This window comes from Gastrolobium bilobum, unplaced genomic scaffold, assembly GCF_033153095.1.
Source record: "Gastrolobium bilobum isolate Gb01-03AN ecotype WA unplaced genomic scaffold, APGP_CSIRO_Gbil_v1 utg1253, whole genome shotgun sequence".
In the NCBI taxonomy this organism is placed as follows: Eukaryota; Viridiplantae; Streptophyta; class Magnoliopsida; order Fabales; family Fabaceae; genus Gastrolobium; species Gastrolobium bilobum.
The window spans coordinates 71,530-89,411 of NW_026899865.1; the positions used below are offsets into that span (position 1 = coordinate 71,530).

The 17,882-nt window shown below is 36.5% G+C and overlaps 2 protein-coding genes across 3 annotated transcripts; both read right to left on the bottom strand.

The window, feature by feature from the left end:
- Positions 1–432: 432 nt before the first annotated feature.
- LOC133294004 (disease resistance protein Roq1-like) lies at positions 433–5,562 on the bottom strand. Of its 2 annotated transcripts, XR_009749134.1 has the most exons (6): positions 5,032–5,562; positions 3,176–4,277; positions 2,650–2,934; positions 1,617–2,549; positions 841–1,515; positions 433–556 (listed from the first exon to the last, which is right to left on the bottom strand). XR_009749134.1 is itself a non-coding variant. In XM_061492647.1 (5 exons), the coding sequence occupies exons 1-5, from the start codon at positions 5,526–5,528 to the stop codon at positions 997–999; spliced, it is 3,336 nt and encodes a 1,111-aa protein (XP_061348631.1). In that variant the 5' UTR covers positions 5,529–5,562; the 3' UTR covers positions 751–996. The 2 variants fall into 2 exon arrangements, 1 of the variants encoding a protein (XP_061348631.1); XM_061492647.1 differs by lacking the exon at positions 433–556 and having other exon boundaries at positions 751–1,515.
- Positions 5,563–11,477: 5,915 nt separating this feature from the next.
- On the bottom strand, positions 11,478–16,678 carry LOC133294010 (protein unc-13 homolog). Its single transcript, XM_061492653.1, has 5 exons — positions 15,899–16,678; positions 13,726–14,604; positions 12,970–13,428; positions 12,648–12,834; positions 11,478–12,463 (listed from the first exon to the last, which is right to left on the bottom strand). The coding sequence occupies exons 1-5, from the start codon at positions 16,676–16,678 to the stop codon at positions 11,478–11,480; spliced, it is 3,291 nt and encodes a 1,096-aa protein (XP_061348637.1).
- Between the last annotated feature and the right edge of the window lie 1,204 nt (positions 16,679–17,882).

Consider the following 17,882-nt stretch of genomic DNA (forward strand, 5'->3'; position numbering starts at 1 on the left):
ACACAACTTTTCTCATGCGAACCTGAAAGAACACGGATCTCATCTTAAGGAGAAGCATAAAATGCTTCTGTTTCTACATCATCTTGACTTGGTTCAATTTTATTCCTGAAAGACACGTCAGTTGTGGTTGGCAACACTGCAAGACGTTTTTATGTGTATTTCTTCCCCACCAACTTTGCTGCATGATGAAGGGGGACTTGGGGCCTGAATAAATATCCATAACACGGAAAATTAAGTTAGGTAATCTAGGGAGAGGTACTATCAAGTATCAAGAGAATAAACTTTTGTGGATTGACATTATAATTGACCTTCTTTTTATTTAAATAGTAATTTTGACAATAAATAAATAAACATGAATCTGAATCTCAATTTGCATCTTATGGTCAGAAAATCCAATATCTTCAGAAATAAATACCACCAAAATGTTTACCTTCTTCACTGGCAGCACCACTAACAAAGTATGACACTGCTGAATTCAAAGGCACTTTTGAAGGAGCAGGACAACAACAACAAGGTTCACAGACTTCATTGTCAAAGTCCACATGAATTTCACAGGCTGTTGAGATGATAAAGTTTATAAACATACAAGTTAAATCAAAGTTTACAAATATTATTTCCTTATATACCCATACTAATTCATAATCTTATAGAATTCAATTTCTCTTACATTACTTAAACAAACTAATTGAAATTATTTATACTTTCTTCTAGAAAAAACTAATAATGCACCACGTGAGCATTCAAGCCCAGTTACTCGATGAGAAGGAAAATATATAGGGCAAGTAAATTCGGAAATAGTGAAAGCATACGGAGAAAGAAATGGCACAAATGTAATTTTACCTTGGAAATTGTGAGTGCTACTTCTCAGCTTTGATACCATTGAATTTGAATGCCAATTCACAATATTCTTCAAAGCTGGAGGTGGACGCAATGAAAGCAACTCTATGCCCTGTCCCAAATTTATTGTTTTCAAAAAAGGCAATGAAGCAAAATTTTTTAGATGCTGCATAAATTGTCTTTGAGAATCTTCATGTCCACCAATCTATGCTCTTCTTCCAGCAACAGTGGATCGGTGAATTGAATGTCCTCCATGCTGCTTTCTTGTTTGAATACATGGATTCCACTTTGTTGGCAAAACGAAGTTTTTTTGTTTTCTTCGTTCTTTGATATAGTACACACCACATAATTCCATTTATTTTCTTCTAGAAGAACAGTATCAAGTAATAAATTTTCCTGTTTCACATCAAACAGAACTGTATAAAACCCTGCTGCGCAACCAGAATAGAAACCCTCTCCTTTATCAAAAAGAACTTTTGAAATGCCGTTGACTTCAATATTGAGCCTATAAGTGGCATAGTTTCCATCGAATCCACAAGCAAAACATAGAGATATCGCAGGGACCTTGTTACGAAACCAGAAAGAAATTGACAGTCCATTGATACTATACCCAAACCACTCTGGAATCCTTGTTCCTTGCAAAAGAAACACTTTGTCTGCACCCTTCTCGTGCAATTCCTGTTAGTCATAATTCATTCATACATTTGGCAACATGTGTATAATTTGAGTCAACGTTAAATATATGATTTATCAAATTAAAAACGTAAGAAAACAACAACCTTATTCAGTAACATGCTTCTACACTTGGAAGTCAAGAACGGGCATTCTGTTGCAAGGAAAGTTCTTGTGTTGGGTGAAATCCCTCTAATTTCTTGAAGATTCTGACATTTATGCAAAACAAGTCTCATCAAACATTCAGGAAAAAGTGTGAGGTCTAAATCTTTCAAGGATGTGCACTCTCTTGTAGTGAATGTTTCTAAGTTGGGTGGAACCCCTCCAATTTCCTGGAAATTCTCACAACAATATAATAGAATTTCTCTCAAAAAGAGACATTCTTTGATGCATGCAGGAAGAATTGTGAGATTACAATAGGCTAGGCTTAACTGTTGCACATTGCCAAACAAAGGGAGACCTTTTCTTATGAATTTGTCTGATATATTGCATCGCCAAATGATAATTTCCAAGGTGTTCTCAAACACCAATGAGCTCACTTGTGCATCACCTTCGTCCTGTTTAGATATAAGCAATCCCTCACATCCCTCAACACTCAACTCCTTAAGTTCTCGCATCATTGAAATGCTCCTTGGTAACTCAACAACTCCTCCATAACGTGTCAGCTGTAGTCTTTGAAGCCGAGTGAGATTTTGAATTGAAAATGGCAGTTCTTGTATGGGAGTGTAAAAAATACTAAGCTCTGTTATTTTTTCCATCTTTCCTAATATTTCTGGAAAATTCTCAAGACTGGGACAAAATGAAAGCTGGAGTTTTTCAAGAGAGGTCAACCTGATGGGTGGAAAACTCCTAAACTTCTCGCAACCATCAGCGTTCAAGATTTTAATTTTATTCAGTAATCCAACCGATTTGTGAATTTTAATTAAATTCTCACAAAATCTAAATGATAATTCTTCTAAATTTGGGACACCAGACACATCAGGTATCTCTGTTATACATTTACAGTAATCAAAATTCAGAAGTCTCATATTCACAAACTCCTGCCACAAAAAAAAAAAAGAGAGAAAGAGAATCAAATGAATTATAATAGAATGAATATATTGATAGAAAAGACCTAGGAAAAGAACTTAATATATTTACCTTATTTGACATGAGCAAATGAATTGAAATAGAGTGACTTTGGGGTAACTTCAGTATCACAAGTTTCTTTTGATGAAAATTAGATGGTAAAGATGGTGAAGGATATCTCCACCATTCCAGTACTCTCAAACTATTTGGAAGATGTTTGGGACCTTCAGAAAAACAACCTTTTCTAATAATAAGTGTTTTGAGGTTTTTCATCTCCTTGAAGGCATTTCCATCCCATTCAACTACTTCTTCAAATTTGAGGAAATCCAGCATTATTATTTGAATACTACTAGTTCCCTTTCAAGACAAAAACACAAGTCAACTGTAAGACATGATATATATGTATGGAATTCGGCATGCATATTTAGAGAAGATTACATATCATAAAAGGAAAACAACACTCAATGATATAACACTGTAAACAAAAGATTGTAAACAGAGGTATAAATATAGTAATCTAGGTGTCTAGCACATAATAATCAAATGAGATAAATAAAGGTAAAATTTGGAAAAACCAAACCATCCGTACCAGTCTTACCGTATTATCTTGTAAAACTTGAACTATATCATCAGGAGACCATAATCTACTACGTTTGCCAGGCTCTTCTGGTGCTTCCTGTCGGACAATTTCTTTACCCATGTCCTCTATCAGGTCATGCAATATTACATCTCCATGCATAATCTTTATGAGAGATTTTTCAATTAACACTCCGATACCATATTCTGGGCAGAAACCGTGATGAGCATAAAGTAATTTTTTGATATGTGCTAAATGATTTCCTTTGAAGCAACAAGCAATGTCAAGAAAAAATTTCTTCTCATATTCCTCCAAAGAATCGAAACTCACTTTAAGTATCTTTTGGATCTCTTTATTAGGAATTCTCTTATACTGATCTAATGCAGATTCCCATTCTTCTATCCTTTTCCCAAACAAGTAGGAACCTATTATCTCCAATACTAGTGGAAGGCCAGAAGCATAAGTTATTGCACGGTTTAAAATGTCCACATAACTCGAATCAACTTTGTCAGTTTTAAAAGCATTCCAACTCAGTAATTCAAGAGCTTCTTTATTATCCAAACCATCTGCCTCATAAGTTTCCTCAACCCCATGACTTGTTAGCAAATGCTTGTCCCTAGTTGTAATGATGATTTTGCTGCCAGAACCAAACCAATCAAGCCCTCCAACAGTTGCCCGCAACTGCTCCAGTTTGTCAACATCATCAAGAACCAAAAGAACTTTCATTCGGTGGAGCCTGTGCTTTATTATTGGAATTCCTTTATTGACGCTTGCAAACTTAATATCTTTCTCCCCAACTATTTCAGAAAGAAGTGTCTCTTGAAGATGTTCTAATCCATGCTTAATTGAATTTTCTCTCACATTATCAAGAAAACATAAAGCATCAAATGAATCAGCAATCGCATTATAAACGGCTCGAGCAACTGTTGTCTTTCCTATTCCCCCAATACCATGGATCCCTATCATGTGGACTCCATCAGATCCGACATTGAGAAGTGATTTTACTTCTAGCACTTTAGATTCCAATCCAACTGGATAATCCGCAACATGTAGAGGAGCACGATTAATCTTGTTGGAGACTTCTTTAACAATGTTCCCGATAAACTCATATTCATTCTCATTCCTGCCCAATTATTGAGTGAAATCATACTAATTGATTCAGATTAACATCAAATCGAAATGATTAGACAAATGAAAAAAAAAAAAAAGGTAAGATAAAATATATTTTAACACTGTAAATAGTGGTAAGTGTAGAGATATTCCTATCACAAAAAGAGCGCAGTGTGTATATAATATAGAACGTACAATTCAAAGTGAATCATCTAATCCTATTAAAATTTAACACAGCTCCTAGCTACGTTTCTGGATGTTGAACGATACCAACACAATCCCATACCAAGTTCGTGAGAGTGCATGAGCTTAACTTGGCTAAACCGAGGCAAAGTTATCGGATCTAGGTTGTTCCCCTAGATGATTGATTTTCCCAATTTCCCTCTAAGTGGAAGTTCTCAAATCCTCACTAGTCACCACACTATCAAACAACAGAAGGGCCATTTTATCTTTACAATCCTATCCAACATATTCTAAAACCCCAGATACCAACATCAGTCAATCTTTCAGATTCCCAATTCCTGGTTTTTACATATGATTTTCTGATTTTATTCCTTTTCTAGCCGATTTATTTTCTTCGAAATTCAAAAACTACATAAAAGAATACTGTATAAAGAATACCAAAATCTAGAAATGTATAAAGTAAACCAAAAACTATATAAACACGTTTTTCTTCCAAGTCCCTTTTCAGTACCCCACAAAATAAAGTACATAAAAACCGTAAAATAGACTAAAATTTAACAAACCCAAGTGACTCAATTGAGTACCCGAATTTGAAATGAAAGCCAGACAAGTCAGCTGCATGACGCAGAGCCATCCTCCATTTCTGCACCTTCTCCTTGTTGTCCTTAAATCTCTCTTCATGACTAGCCATTGCTTCTTCATAGCTACCCCTCTGATTTCGCACGTGAGAAGGGTCAACGTCATAAAAAACAGGCAAAACCAACCGACCCTTTTCCTTGATTAAGTGAAGGATATGGGCAAGTTCATCTAAGCAAAATGAAGAAGAAGCATAGTTCTTAGAGAACACAGTGATTGCAATCCTGGATTCTTCAATTGCATTGATAAGTGATGATGTGATTTCTTTTCCTCTTTGAAGCTCCTCATCATCAATGAAGGTGTGGATTCCCCTGTCATGAAGAGCTTTGTAGAGATTGCCAGTAAAACCGTGACGAGTATCTTCACCCCTGAAGCTAAGAAAAACATCATATTTCCATCCATAGCTAAAGGAAGAAGAGGACGACAATGATTCTTGCCCTGCCATGATTGCTCACCTTTACTCAAATCAATTAGCTCAAAATCAGCGCAACAACTCAGAAATACAGATGTGTGAAAACACCAGTGTATTTTGTAAACAAAACAGAACGCAGAGTTGACCTTTTTGCCTTCCCTGACGTTTCATTTTTTAACTTTTTTATTTATTTTAAGTATAAGAGTGTGATATACTATAAACTTCTACTAATATCTGAACCGCTCCAATGACTTCCGTGAATTATGGGTGTACCCCACATTCAATGGTCTACGGTAGACTTTTGAAACATCTGTGATCTCAATTAAGGCTTTTTGACCCTTATGCCCCTTAATTAATAATTAATTACTAAATTGCCCCTCATTCAAAACTATTTTGGAAAATTTACCCTCCCCAACAAACATAACACCAATCTGCCCCTGTTTGACCGTTGACCACGAAGCCTACCCGGGTACACCATTACCTACCCGGGTAAATTTTGAAACTTTTTATCTACCCGAGTATGTAGGGGTGTACCCGGGTAGAGTTCTTGAATCTGGGAAAATGTTTGAATTATTTACCCGGGTACAGAGCAGTGTACCCGGGTAAATCGCGTCCAGAAACCCCAATATGTATGGGTTTCGGTCATTGTTGCGAGGTATAGGGTTTTTGAAACCCCAAAATCTTTCTCTCTTACCCTCTCTAATCCGAAACATCACACATATTTCATCTCATCATTTCAGAAAGCTGAATCTTGGTGGGACATTGAGATTACATCTCCACACTCCCATTTTGTGCTAAAAAATCCGAACCAACCTCCAAACCCAAAACCTAGATCTAATTTTTGTGTGAAAGATGAGTTCAAGTCCAAACATGGTTCCTATAGTTGTTTACTACAATGGGAGGCATTTTGAAGGTCCGAACGGTGTCCGATTTGAAGGAAAAACAAAAACGATGAAAATCAAAGTGGGCACTACATGCAATGAACTGAAGGAGAGAATTCTTCAAAAAATGGGGTCAGAAGGCATACATTCCATCCACCGCATGATAGCCAGGTTAGAGACTGTAGTGGATATGGATACAATATACTACATTGGAAACGATATAAATGATGATGAAGATGTGGAGTTCGTAACAGATGCGTTTGTTGAATGGAAAGTATTAAAATATATTGAGATATATGTTGAAGTTGATGTTGGACAATCTTCATCTTTACCGGTGCATACAACCACTACTGCACACTGTACCGGTCAAGAAGATACAGTTGTACGATCTTCTGCACCTCCTCAGGTAGCATGGGATGAGGATGAAGAGGATGAAGACGAGGACTATGTGGACAGCGAAGATGAGGGAGAACCTGAAAGTGCTATTCCAGAAGGTGATTCGTCAGACACTGACGTGGACGGTAATTTTGAGGCTGACATGAGCGCCGTAAGTCTCGGTACCCCAGCCTTGTCACCACTTCATGTCGACCCAGTCAGTAGTGGTAAGTTATTAAATTTGAATATTTGCTTTAGACAATTTATTATTTGTGGTAAATTATTAAATTTGACATGATCTTTAGATGCAGGGTCTGAGGAGCCATTCTGGAATGAAAGCCAACATTATTCATTCATTAACTGGGCGCACCCTAATGACGAGTTGGAGATCCTATATGGCGATGATGACTTGCACGGAGGTTGGAAGTTAGGAGATCCGTTATTTTTGGTTGGAAAATATTTGTTCTTTGCATTCATAAGGGTCAAAAAGCCTCTCAATTAATGTTCTTTGCATTCTACGTTCTTTTTTGGAAAATATTTTTTTTGGTTGGAGATAGTTATTTCATATTATACACTCATTGAATTTTGTGTCAGCTTTTCCATCTCTTTTTCTTTTTGTTTTAAAGTGTAAACTCTATATATTTATCTCATACACATGAGGGAACTATCTCAAGCAACATGAAATTAGTAACTCCCTTCTTTTTTAGGCTCTTTGACCATCGACGTTTTAATTTATTTATTTGATTCACGATATTTATTATTTATTAAAGATGATTGTTTCTTTTTTAGGCTCTTTGACCCGTCGAGGTTTTAATTTATTTATTTGATTCACGATATTTATTATTTATTAAAGAGGATTGTTTCTTTTTTAGGCTCTTTGACCCGTCGAGGTTTTAATTTATTTATTTGATTCACGATATTTATTATTTATTAAAGAGGATTGTTTCTTTTTTAGGCTCTTTGACCCGTCGAGGTTTTAATTTATTTATTTGATTCACGATATTTATTATTTATTAAAGAGGATTGTTTAGTGACGGAGCAGCATTGAATGTCGCGACCCTTCCTTCACGTCACTCAAATATTTTTTTATTTTTATTTTTTTTAATTGAGTAACGCCCTCCTCCCACGACGCATTCGTAGGATTGTGCCATGTGACATAATTTCATTAGTCCCGTTATCATAAAACTTCATAAAGTTATAACTTTTAACTCGGATATCTAAATCAAATGATTTTTTTTCATTTCATATAACTTTTTGAAATCTACACAATGACACCTCATTTGACATATTTTATCTTTCATTAACATAGTTCAAATTTACAACAATAGTTCCACTTTTTTACAAATTTGAACTATGTTTAGGAGAGATACCATATGTCAAATGAGATGTCATTGCGTAGATCTCAAAAAGTTATGTGAAATTAAAAAAAAAAAATTTGATTTAGATACTCAAGTCAAAAGTTATAATTTTCCAAAATTTTATGATAACGGGACTAACGAGATTATGTCTATTAACATAATCCTTCGAGTGCCCCAAGAGAGAGGGGGCGTCACTCAATTAGAAAAAATAAAAGAACATGTGAGTGACGTGGGAGGAGGTCCGCGGCACTTAGTACCGCTTGGTCCACCTCGCATCACTTACTGACCCTAGTTGATAAATACTATGAATCAAATAACAAATTGAAAAATTAAAATGGTAAAAATCCCAAATGGGTCAAAGAGGCATTGATCTTATACTGCTTTTAATATACTCTAATATTGTATTGTTTAGCCTAGATCAAAATTAACTTAAAATATTTATTTCTTTTAAAAAAAATTAATTAGATTACCGTGTGCTTATGATTATATCAATTAACATGAGCTTTTAACCTAGCTAATTATGTTCTGGATCACTTTGAGTTGGATGGTGTGTGGCTAGAGGTGGCTAGAGGTGGCAAAGTGGGCGGCCCGCCCTGCTCTGCTTTTGAAAGTGGGTTGAAAAATTCAGTCTGTCCTGCCTCGTTTGGCGGGTTGGGCGGTTGGCCCGCCAGCCCAAACCTATTTTACACTGATCTGCCTCAGTCTGCCTATGCCCGTCATTAACCCGCCAAAAAATAAACCCACCCCGCCCCATTTGACAGGTTGGGCAGATTGGCTCACCGAACCGAGCCTGTTTTGCCGACTCTGTGTGGCACTTCCAACATTTGTCAACACTTGGTTTTTATTTGCAGTCTGATGCAGCGGGTGTCTCCAGAATTAGGATTTGTATCTCATGCTAAATTCGTCTCGGTCTAATCTTTTCTTTGCTGTTTTCTTTTTCTTTTTAGTTGGGGCCTTAGCCCTTGTCTGTTACCAAACAAAAAAAAAATCTAAATTAGATAAAATGTTTGATATAATTTTTATGAGTTAGGTTATACTTACAACTTTTTTTTTTGCATTCTCTTACAATCATATATTAATACCGTTGATTTCCGTCAATTAATGGTTATGATTTTCGCAAATTAAACTCATTAATTAATTATTAATTCAAAATAAATGATAACTGTTGATTGACGAAAATCAATGGTGTTAACATGTGGTTGTAAGAGGTTGTAAAAAAAAAGTTATAAGTATAACCTTCCTCAATCTTTATAGTAAAAAAGCTCTAAATCTGCACCCATCAATGAAAATTATAATCTTTTTTTTTGTAATATTTAATAATAAGATTACTGGACATATTTTAGCAACGCATCTTTCTATTATAAAACGAGTTAAAATTCAATTTTCATTTCCGGAAGCTCATCAAATTTACTTTAACTAATATGTTTATTTCCATTATTTGTTTAGATTTATCATGCCTATTGTATTTCTAACAGGGCTATTTAAAAGAGAGTGCCGGAATCATTATGCACTGAATCAATTGACAAACAATTGTTCTAGTTTAATCAATGATCACGAGTTTGAATTCCAAACACAATTGTGTCAAAAACTAAGTAAAAAAGAACTTTTATGTAACTTCCACATTGAATAAAAGGAAAATCAAACATTGAACTTGATTTGCTTATTAAATCATCCACAATAACTCTCATGCCATCACTAGCTTATTGGTTTTGTTTATTGAGACACTTATCATAAGCTTCAGCACTCCTATTATAAATATGTCCCGTCCATCTTTGAAATTCCTTAATATGAGAAAGTGTATATGACAAATTCTTGTTGCATGGTTTGTCCATTTTAATCAATTGATGACAACATTCATTGCTCAAAGTCAAACCCGGTATCGCATAGAATATGTAACCAAGCATCTCTTCACCACATTTGTCTGTTAGCACATTGATGCAACGCTGCAAATCTCCATAATACCCTTCACGAGGTTCTGGTGGTAACTCATACCCATGCCAGAAGTACTTATGTGTAACCCCTTGTTTTTGGGGAAGAATCTGTTGACATGTAGCATTTTGACTTAATGTGCACAGCAACAACACAATCATGATGTTACGAACAAAAATGTGTTCTGCCATGCTTGATAGATTGAGTCAAGAAGGAAGAAAAAGATTCAGGTTAATTTGTGGTTATGTTGAAGATCCATAGGGTAATAAGCTTCTTTATATATACATATATATTCAGATACGAGGATGGAAGAAATTGTTACTATTAAATTTAATAGGGCAATTTTATTATGTAGTTATTATATTTTGGAGTTACTTACAACTTACACAAGCTTTCAATTACATGTATAAACAATTATTCTGTTTTGCAGTTTTGGTTCTAATAAGTAATAAATATGTTCAACGTACGGTAGAGTTTGGGAGTATAACGAGAGTATATATATATATATATCGCAACTCATTTTAGGTTAAAAAAAAAATTACCATTATTTTAGAAATTTTACTTTCCTGTTGTAGCATGAATTTTTTTCACAATGCCTTATTTTTTTCTCTAGCACCACAACAATGTTGTTATGAGATTATAAGAAGTAATCACATCTTGTGAATAAGAGAAACACTAAACCCTTCGAAGTAATATAACTATTGCCAGAGCATAGTACTCGTTTCATATACACTTTTGCTCATTACCTATTGCGAGAAGGGCTTTTGGAAAACTCCTTCTGTCTGAGTGTACATGGATTTAAAAAATTTGTCTTCTACACATGTAGACTAATATAACTGGGAGCAACATTCTTCTACAAACTACTCCTAGACTAAATGTATACCAAATTACCAATTACATGGCAAAGTTGTGCCTCTTTCCTTCTCCCTTTTCTTCCTAAAAAAATAAAACAATTTTTTTTTTTTGAAATACAATAAAACAATTTCTTTCAACAGAAACGCAATTCAGCAAAAACTCTGCAGTCAGCAATAGTTTTTTGAATGTTGAAAATGCCTGGAGATGAAAGTTCTTTCTTGAACCCTTAAAATTTCTCCCTTCCACCACCTTTACTATGCTTTCTAGTACAATCCTCTCTCGCCCCCACAAACCCCTCCTCCTTCCAACAAAAATTACGAAACCACAGTTGGAAGTTCAAGTGTGAGTAATAAAGTTTCATATTAGTTAAAAACGGAATAGGTGAGAATGACATAAGTGGACTCGACATTACATCTCAACACAAAACTTTGATTATAAAGTTATGGGTTCTTCCACTTATATATCCTGACTTAGTTTCATTCCTAACAAATATGAGACTTCACCACTTACATTTGAATTCCCAATGTCCACAATGTTCTTTTAACTTTACCCAGAGAAACAATATTGATATGCCTCTTTGTTTGTCATCTCCTCTTTGCTATTTGAAATGCCCTTTTTAAGAAATGATTTGCAACTCTGTCATTTCTATAGCACAACACCCTCAATATTGTGTTGGGGTCTCCTCTATTCCATTTTCTAGTAGTTGGAGGCATTGGCAACTTCTGCCCATTACCAATGACTCCTACCCCACTTGTCACACTGGATAAATGACTAAAGTTTTCCATCAATTGTTCAGTACTCATACCCATCAATGCTATGACTCCTTCCACTACCTCAGCCTCTTTCTCCACCACATTTTCTGCTATCAATTCTTCTCCACAATTGTAGAATATCTTCTTCAAGCTGTCAAAATCTTCTTTGATACTCTGGTGATCAGACTCATTGAACATCCGGGTTGTTCCACCAGCAAGCAAAACCATCAGGAATGCATCAAAGCAGGCTTTCATGACTTCCTTCACTGCCAATGCTTGAGCTTTTTCTGTAAGAATTGCTCTCATTAGTTTGATATTATGCTTGAGGATTGTCAATCCATTGTTGATCCTTGCATTGGCTACATCACCAACATAAAGGGTATCGTAGAAGTAAGAGTTTGAGTCAAGGAATATGAGACGGTATGAAGCAACTTCCGAGACATGCTGGCATGCTGCTAGGATTGAGGTGTTGACTGTTTCAAAGTATGAAGAGCTATTGTTACCCTGAATCTTGTAGCTGTTTGTGAAACCAATTTTTGAAGGAAGTACTGATCTTGGGGTTAAGGAGAGTGATTTGTCAAGAGATGGGATTTGAGAAAGGAGATAATGTAAGGTGTTGAAACGAATGTAGAGGCGTTGTGTTCCTCGGCTAGTGCATGAATGAGGATGATTAGCTTCATATATTCCATATATGTTTGGATTTTGACAATCACAACTAACACTGCAAGGAGTAGCTATCTTCCACAGCTTGTGGAACTTTGAATTCCTATTGCACCTGGTCAATGGGGGAAGAGAGGGAATGTAGTTCTCTTTCAAACCTGAGAGAATTTAGATCAACACAAAGTATATCAGAATGCTACACATTTTGCTGCTTCTTTGTCACTGTGACTAGATAGTACTATTTGTCAAACGGTTTAGCTATCTGCTTTTTCAAAATTCAAACTAGTTTTCGGAGCATTCTAGAGAAAACACATTTAGCATATATGAATTCAAAGAACTTACCACATGCTGCTACAAACATGGTGTACTCTCTCAAGATTTTTTGTAATTCATCAGCAAGTTCTTGAACTAAATCTTCTGTTATTGCTATTGGAATTTGAAAGAATTCTTGCACAATTGTCTTGGCCAAATTCATCAGCTCAGCCACTGATTTTGCAAACGGATCTGATTTAGACTTGGGATTCCATGTCTGAAATAGAAGGAAAAAAAAAACAATTTGTAAACTATGTTAAAAACCAAAAAATATGTAATATAATTTTCTAAATGCATAATATATTGTGTTTTCCTTCCTTGGAGGAATGAGGATAACAAAGCTAAAACTTACTTCAGTTTCTTTTGCTTTCTGTAAACACTCTTTCACTTTGTTCAGTGATTCATCTATCCATTTTCTTATAAGGTTCATTATGGTTGAATCAACTTCAAAAGGAACCATCTCTCTTACTACTGTTTTGCCACCATCCTCACAATCAGCAGAGACTTCAACTACCATTTGAACCAAAATATCTTCTAGCTTTCTAGCCCTCTGCAGTACTAAAATTGTCTCAACTGTCATTGAGGTTGTCATTTCACTTAAATATTGCTTTAGCACATGTCCATAGCAATTGTTCAGGGTCAATGCTGCAACTCCAGCTGCTATTGTATACCATTTCTTTAACACTGGACTATAATTTTCTCTTTCCTTCATTGCCAAATTTTCAGTCTCCTGAGCTAATTGAAGCATAACTTCACTTATTTCTTTCTTTGTCTCAGATTCCACAGATTTCGCATTCGCTGCTTCCATTATCTACAAACATAAAAAACAACATTTCACTATTTTAAAATAGCTGCTCTTGTGTGACTAAAAGATCACAATTTCAATTACAGAAAACAGGCTCTTTGCGAAAAAAATATAAGGCTATATACAAGGATTTTTCTCACCTCTACCCTGACTAGTCGATGTTTCATGGGGAGAGGTTTGGTTTGGTTAGAATAATAAGCATAAAATACATTAACTTAATCACCATTAGGGATTGAAGATTAGTTATGCATTCTTGCAGTTACATATCGGTCTTTTGGATTGGTTGCTGGCAATTATACATACCTTTTCAAATGCATTTTTCAGGGAAGAATGGATATAATCATCAACCCGATCCTCAGAGGAATGCACTATAGTTTTATCTCCTTTCTCTTGCCCTTCTCTATCAGAGATTGTAACATCTTCTAAAATCATGGATGCTGACAACACCACAGGAAGAAGGTTTTCAATTTGTGCAACATCCCCTCCTTGGAAATACTCATGGTAGTTAAGCAATCTCTTATCTATCCATCCCTGCAATGAACTGAGTACAGATATTACTATCTTAACATACAAAGACTCCTTTTCTTTCTTAGAATCTTTTGCCACCTCATTCAACATAGCATGTGAGGCACAAAGAAGATCAGATTCAATCTGCCCAGTTTCTACATATTGTTGAAACAACACCCATGTGAAGCACACATTATGAATTGGCCTATTGATCCCCAGTGTTGACCATGTTTTCTTCATTAGCTCAAGTTGCTCATCAACTTCATCAAGGACTAATGTCTCATCCCTTGGATCAAAAATGGATTGAAGAAGAGAAATATAGAGGTGAATGTTGACAGGGAATCCATTAGCCCAGTGGCAAATGTTAGTGGGAATACCATTAGGACTTCTCATTGATAAAGAAACCACAGAATTGCTAAAGGTTCTCATGGTATCTGAGTTTTTGCCAGTGTCTAAAGGTTTTTCTTCCCCACTACGTATAATGTCCCTGAGGTTCATGGCAAATGTGTTGGTCTTTTCTACAGGTATTGAAGGATGCAATAGAAGCCCAACTTCAAGAATCTTAAGCTGTCTCTTTTGCCACAAATGGTACTCAAGGAAATTATTGAATTCTGAAGGCTTTAGGTGTCGAAGGAGTTCCAAGGGGAGGATGATAGTTTCTGCTTGCCGGCCAAGCTGCAATTCAATGTGTTTTGAAATAATTAGACCATAAATAATAACTTTTAGTTAGTGTAGCAAGAATTGGCACATTATATGCAACAGAAACCTTAAATATGTCGATAATTTCACTGTTTGCTTGATCTATATTTTAAGCTTTATCCTCATTGATGACTCCAATTTCCATTTATGCACTAAGAAGTCAGTTGTAAGAATCCGCAGCACATGACAATGGTGACTGAATACTTGATTAGAGCATTAAGATGTTAGCACATTATATGTAACAAAAACATCAAATATTCAATAGATTCATTGTTTGCTAAATCTATTAATTAGCTATATCCACATTGATGACTCCAATTTCCATCAACACACTAAGAAGTCAGTTGTAAGAATCCACAACACATGAAAATAGTGACTGAATATTTGATTAGAGAACTAAGATGTCAGTTGTAAGAATCTGCATAATCAATCGCAGCAAACAGAAGAGGCATAGTTCCCTCTTTCTATATCCAAAACTTTTCTCAGACAATCTGATTTTCTCATACACTTAAGTTAAATAGGTTTCATAGACCAAAAATATATCCAATCATTTAATGTCAAATGACCAAATACCTAGCTCTTGAAGTTTTAACTAGGTACGGATCTAGAAATACATTATTAGAGGGATTAAAATCAATCTAAAAAATAATCAAATTTAAATAAACAATAGTACTAACACACGCTCTCATGCAAGAATCCTTTGAGTCTGAAGCGTGGATATTGCAAAAGCCTATTTTGTTTGGTTCTACCTTGTACTGACTTAATTTCACTAGAACGTGAGACACGGTGAGGATTGAATTCATGACCTCACGATCACAGAGGCTCTAATACCATGATAAACAATCATCTCACCTGACAACTTAATCTTGTAAATAATAACCCCATCAATGGTTTGTATATTATATATGTCTAACCACTATAATTGGATGTAACAAATTAGCAATGGGGTGCCTTTCTTTTGCACAACACTCGTATCAAAGATTAGTCAACAATTCCTTCAACTAACTGAAAAGTTGAAATAACAAGAGGGAATTATTTGCTGGGTATATATTTCATCACACTAGGCATTGACGATTATTCTCAAGACCATTCTGCAAAAGTAAAATTACAAAAACATAAAAAAGCAAAAGTCCAAAACAACATTGAGAACTTCACCCAAAACAAGACGGGGAAAAATGGAAAACAAGATAAACAAACAAAACTTGCCAACAAGAAAAATTGATTTCATTGTATAAGACAAGAAAAAAAATATGTGCATATGTTAACTTACTTGGCCAACAAGGGTCCTCATGAGGGTTTTCCTTAGCCGGTTTTCACTATGCTCCGACACCCTCATCTGCACTCTCATGACATCTGCCATAGTCATTGATCGCCGCGGGGGCACGGCACGAGACCGAGGGCTACCGTCAACCACCGGCGAATACGGCGGTGACAGCCATCCACCACCTCCTCCGGAGGACATCATTCTCCTGGAGAATGAGCTTCCCAACATCTTCAACCCAAGGGCTCGCTTCACCCTACTTGTCTTCAACACTTGTCCATGGCCGGGACTCGTTCCACCGTTGCCGGAGCCGGCATTCTCATTTTTAGAATAAAACGTGAGCGCGCTCCGGCCACCGAATCCCGGCTCAGACCGGCACGCCGTGAAGAAGACCTCGTAGGCGGTTTCCCTTATGTCGTTGTGATCAAGACCGTTGAGCTCGGGGAACGGCCAAACGAGGTCGTTATCCTTGTTGTAGAGGAGTTTGTTATGGTTGTTATAGACATGATGATATTGATGATGATGGTGTTTGATATAGAACGATGATGACGTGGAAGGAAGGAGACCAGGATCGGATTCATAGCGTGTAAGTTGAGAGAGGTTGTTGTTGTGGCGGTTAGTCTCCGGCGGCGATGACGTGGCGAAAGGGAAGGGACTTGGACAGGACTCGCGGCGCGTGTGGAAGAGGGGTTGAGGTGGGGTTGTTGAGGATGATGGTGAAAGGGGAGAAGGGAAGGGACCGGGGTAAGATTCACGGCGGGAATGGTGAGTTGTTGGCGGCGGTGACATGGGAGGGAAGGAGGTGCCGGGTAAGGATTCGCGGCGGTTGTGGTGGTGGCTGGCACCACGGTGGTGGAAGTCTTGTGACTCTGATGTTGGCGGTGTTGGTTGTGGTGGTGGTGATATTGGAGGGAAGGGACAGGGAGAGGATTCATGGCGGTTGTGGTGGAGGAGTGACGGTGGCCGCTCGGAAATTGATAATGGCGACAACGGTGGTAAGGGGCCTGGAGATGAGTCGTGGCGGCGGGTATGTAGACCCATGTGGTGGCCGACGGTGGTGGTAGAAGCTGCATGCAATAAACGTGTTACATTAAATGTCTCGTGGGAGAGTTAAGGGGAGAGAAGAATTTCATTTGTGTTATAAACGAAAAGCCCAGAGAAAGATGTTGAGTAAAAAAAAAAAAAATAAGAAAAAAAAAATCAAGATGAAGAGGAAGATTGGGAATATGGCAAATTGGCAATGTTGTTGGTTATGTCTGTTAATGACGGTTTCTCCTAGGTTGTACACGTGAGATGAGAGAGATTGAGAATTTAGCGTTAGTGATAATGCGATGGGTTAGCACTGTTGTCTCTAATTACATATGCTTTATTTAAGTAAACAAAGTACTTCTAATATAATTGTCTCAAGTATCATTCTTTGATCAATAAAGCCAACCCGGTTCGTCTAACTCATAAACTTTGATCACAATCTAAATTCATATTAAAATTTGTTAGTTTATTTTAAAGGTTTTAATTTTCGAAAATTTTCTAATGCTATATATATATATATCTTGTGTGAGATCAACATTTATTAAAAATAAAATGTTATACGAAAATCGAATAAGAGAAAATAATTCTCTTATAATATGATAAAATATTTTCCCTTATTTTAATGAGTTGAATGTTTATCAAGTGGCCGGAGATAAAATTATCTGTAGTGTAACATCCTGAGCGCTGACGAGGGCGGGGAGTGATTGCCGGTGCGAAAGGGTATGGACAAGGGGCGGCTCCGGGCAAGCTTCCAGCGACGGGGTACATGAATGAATCGAATCAACACCCGAAAGAGATGGATTCCAGAGACTGTGCTGGTATGGGACAGTACAGTTTGTGATAACTTATAAGAATTAATTGGTACTACCTATACTAACAAGATGCATCTACTTTTCGGTAGCCCGGAATGGAAGAACTCCATAGTTAAGCGTGCTTGACTTGGGGCAATTCTGAGATGGGTGAC

Coding starts and splice junctions, on each gene's coding strand:
- LOC133294010 (XM_061492653.1), bottom strand. CDS start 16,678: ATGTCACCGCCGCCAACAACTCACCATTCCCGCCGTGAATCTTACCCC. Junction 13,429..13,725: donor TGAAAAATGCATTTGAAAAG/GTATGTATAATT, acceptor TTATGTTTGTAG/ATAATGGAAGCAGCGAATGC. Junction 12,835..12,969: donor AGAAAGCAAAAGAAACTGAA/GTAAGTTTTAGC, acceptor CTTCTATTTCAG/ACATGGAATCCCAAGTCTAA.
- LOC133294004 (XM_061492647.1), bottom strand. CDS start 5,528: ATGGCAGGGCAAGAATCATTGTCGTCCTCTTCTTCCTTTAGCTATGGA. Junction 2,550..2,649: donor ATTTGCTCATGTCAAATAAG/GTAAATATATTA, acceptor TTTTTGTGGCAG/GAGTTTGTGAATATGAGACT. Junction 1,516..1,616: donor GAAGCATGTTACTGAATAAG/GTTGTTGTTTTC, acceptor TATGACTAACAG/GAATTGCACGAGAAGGGTGC.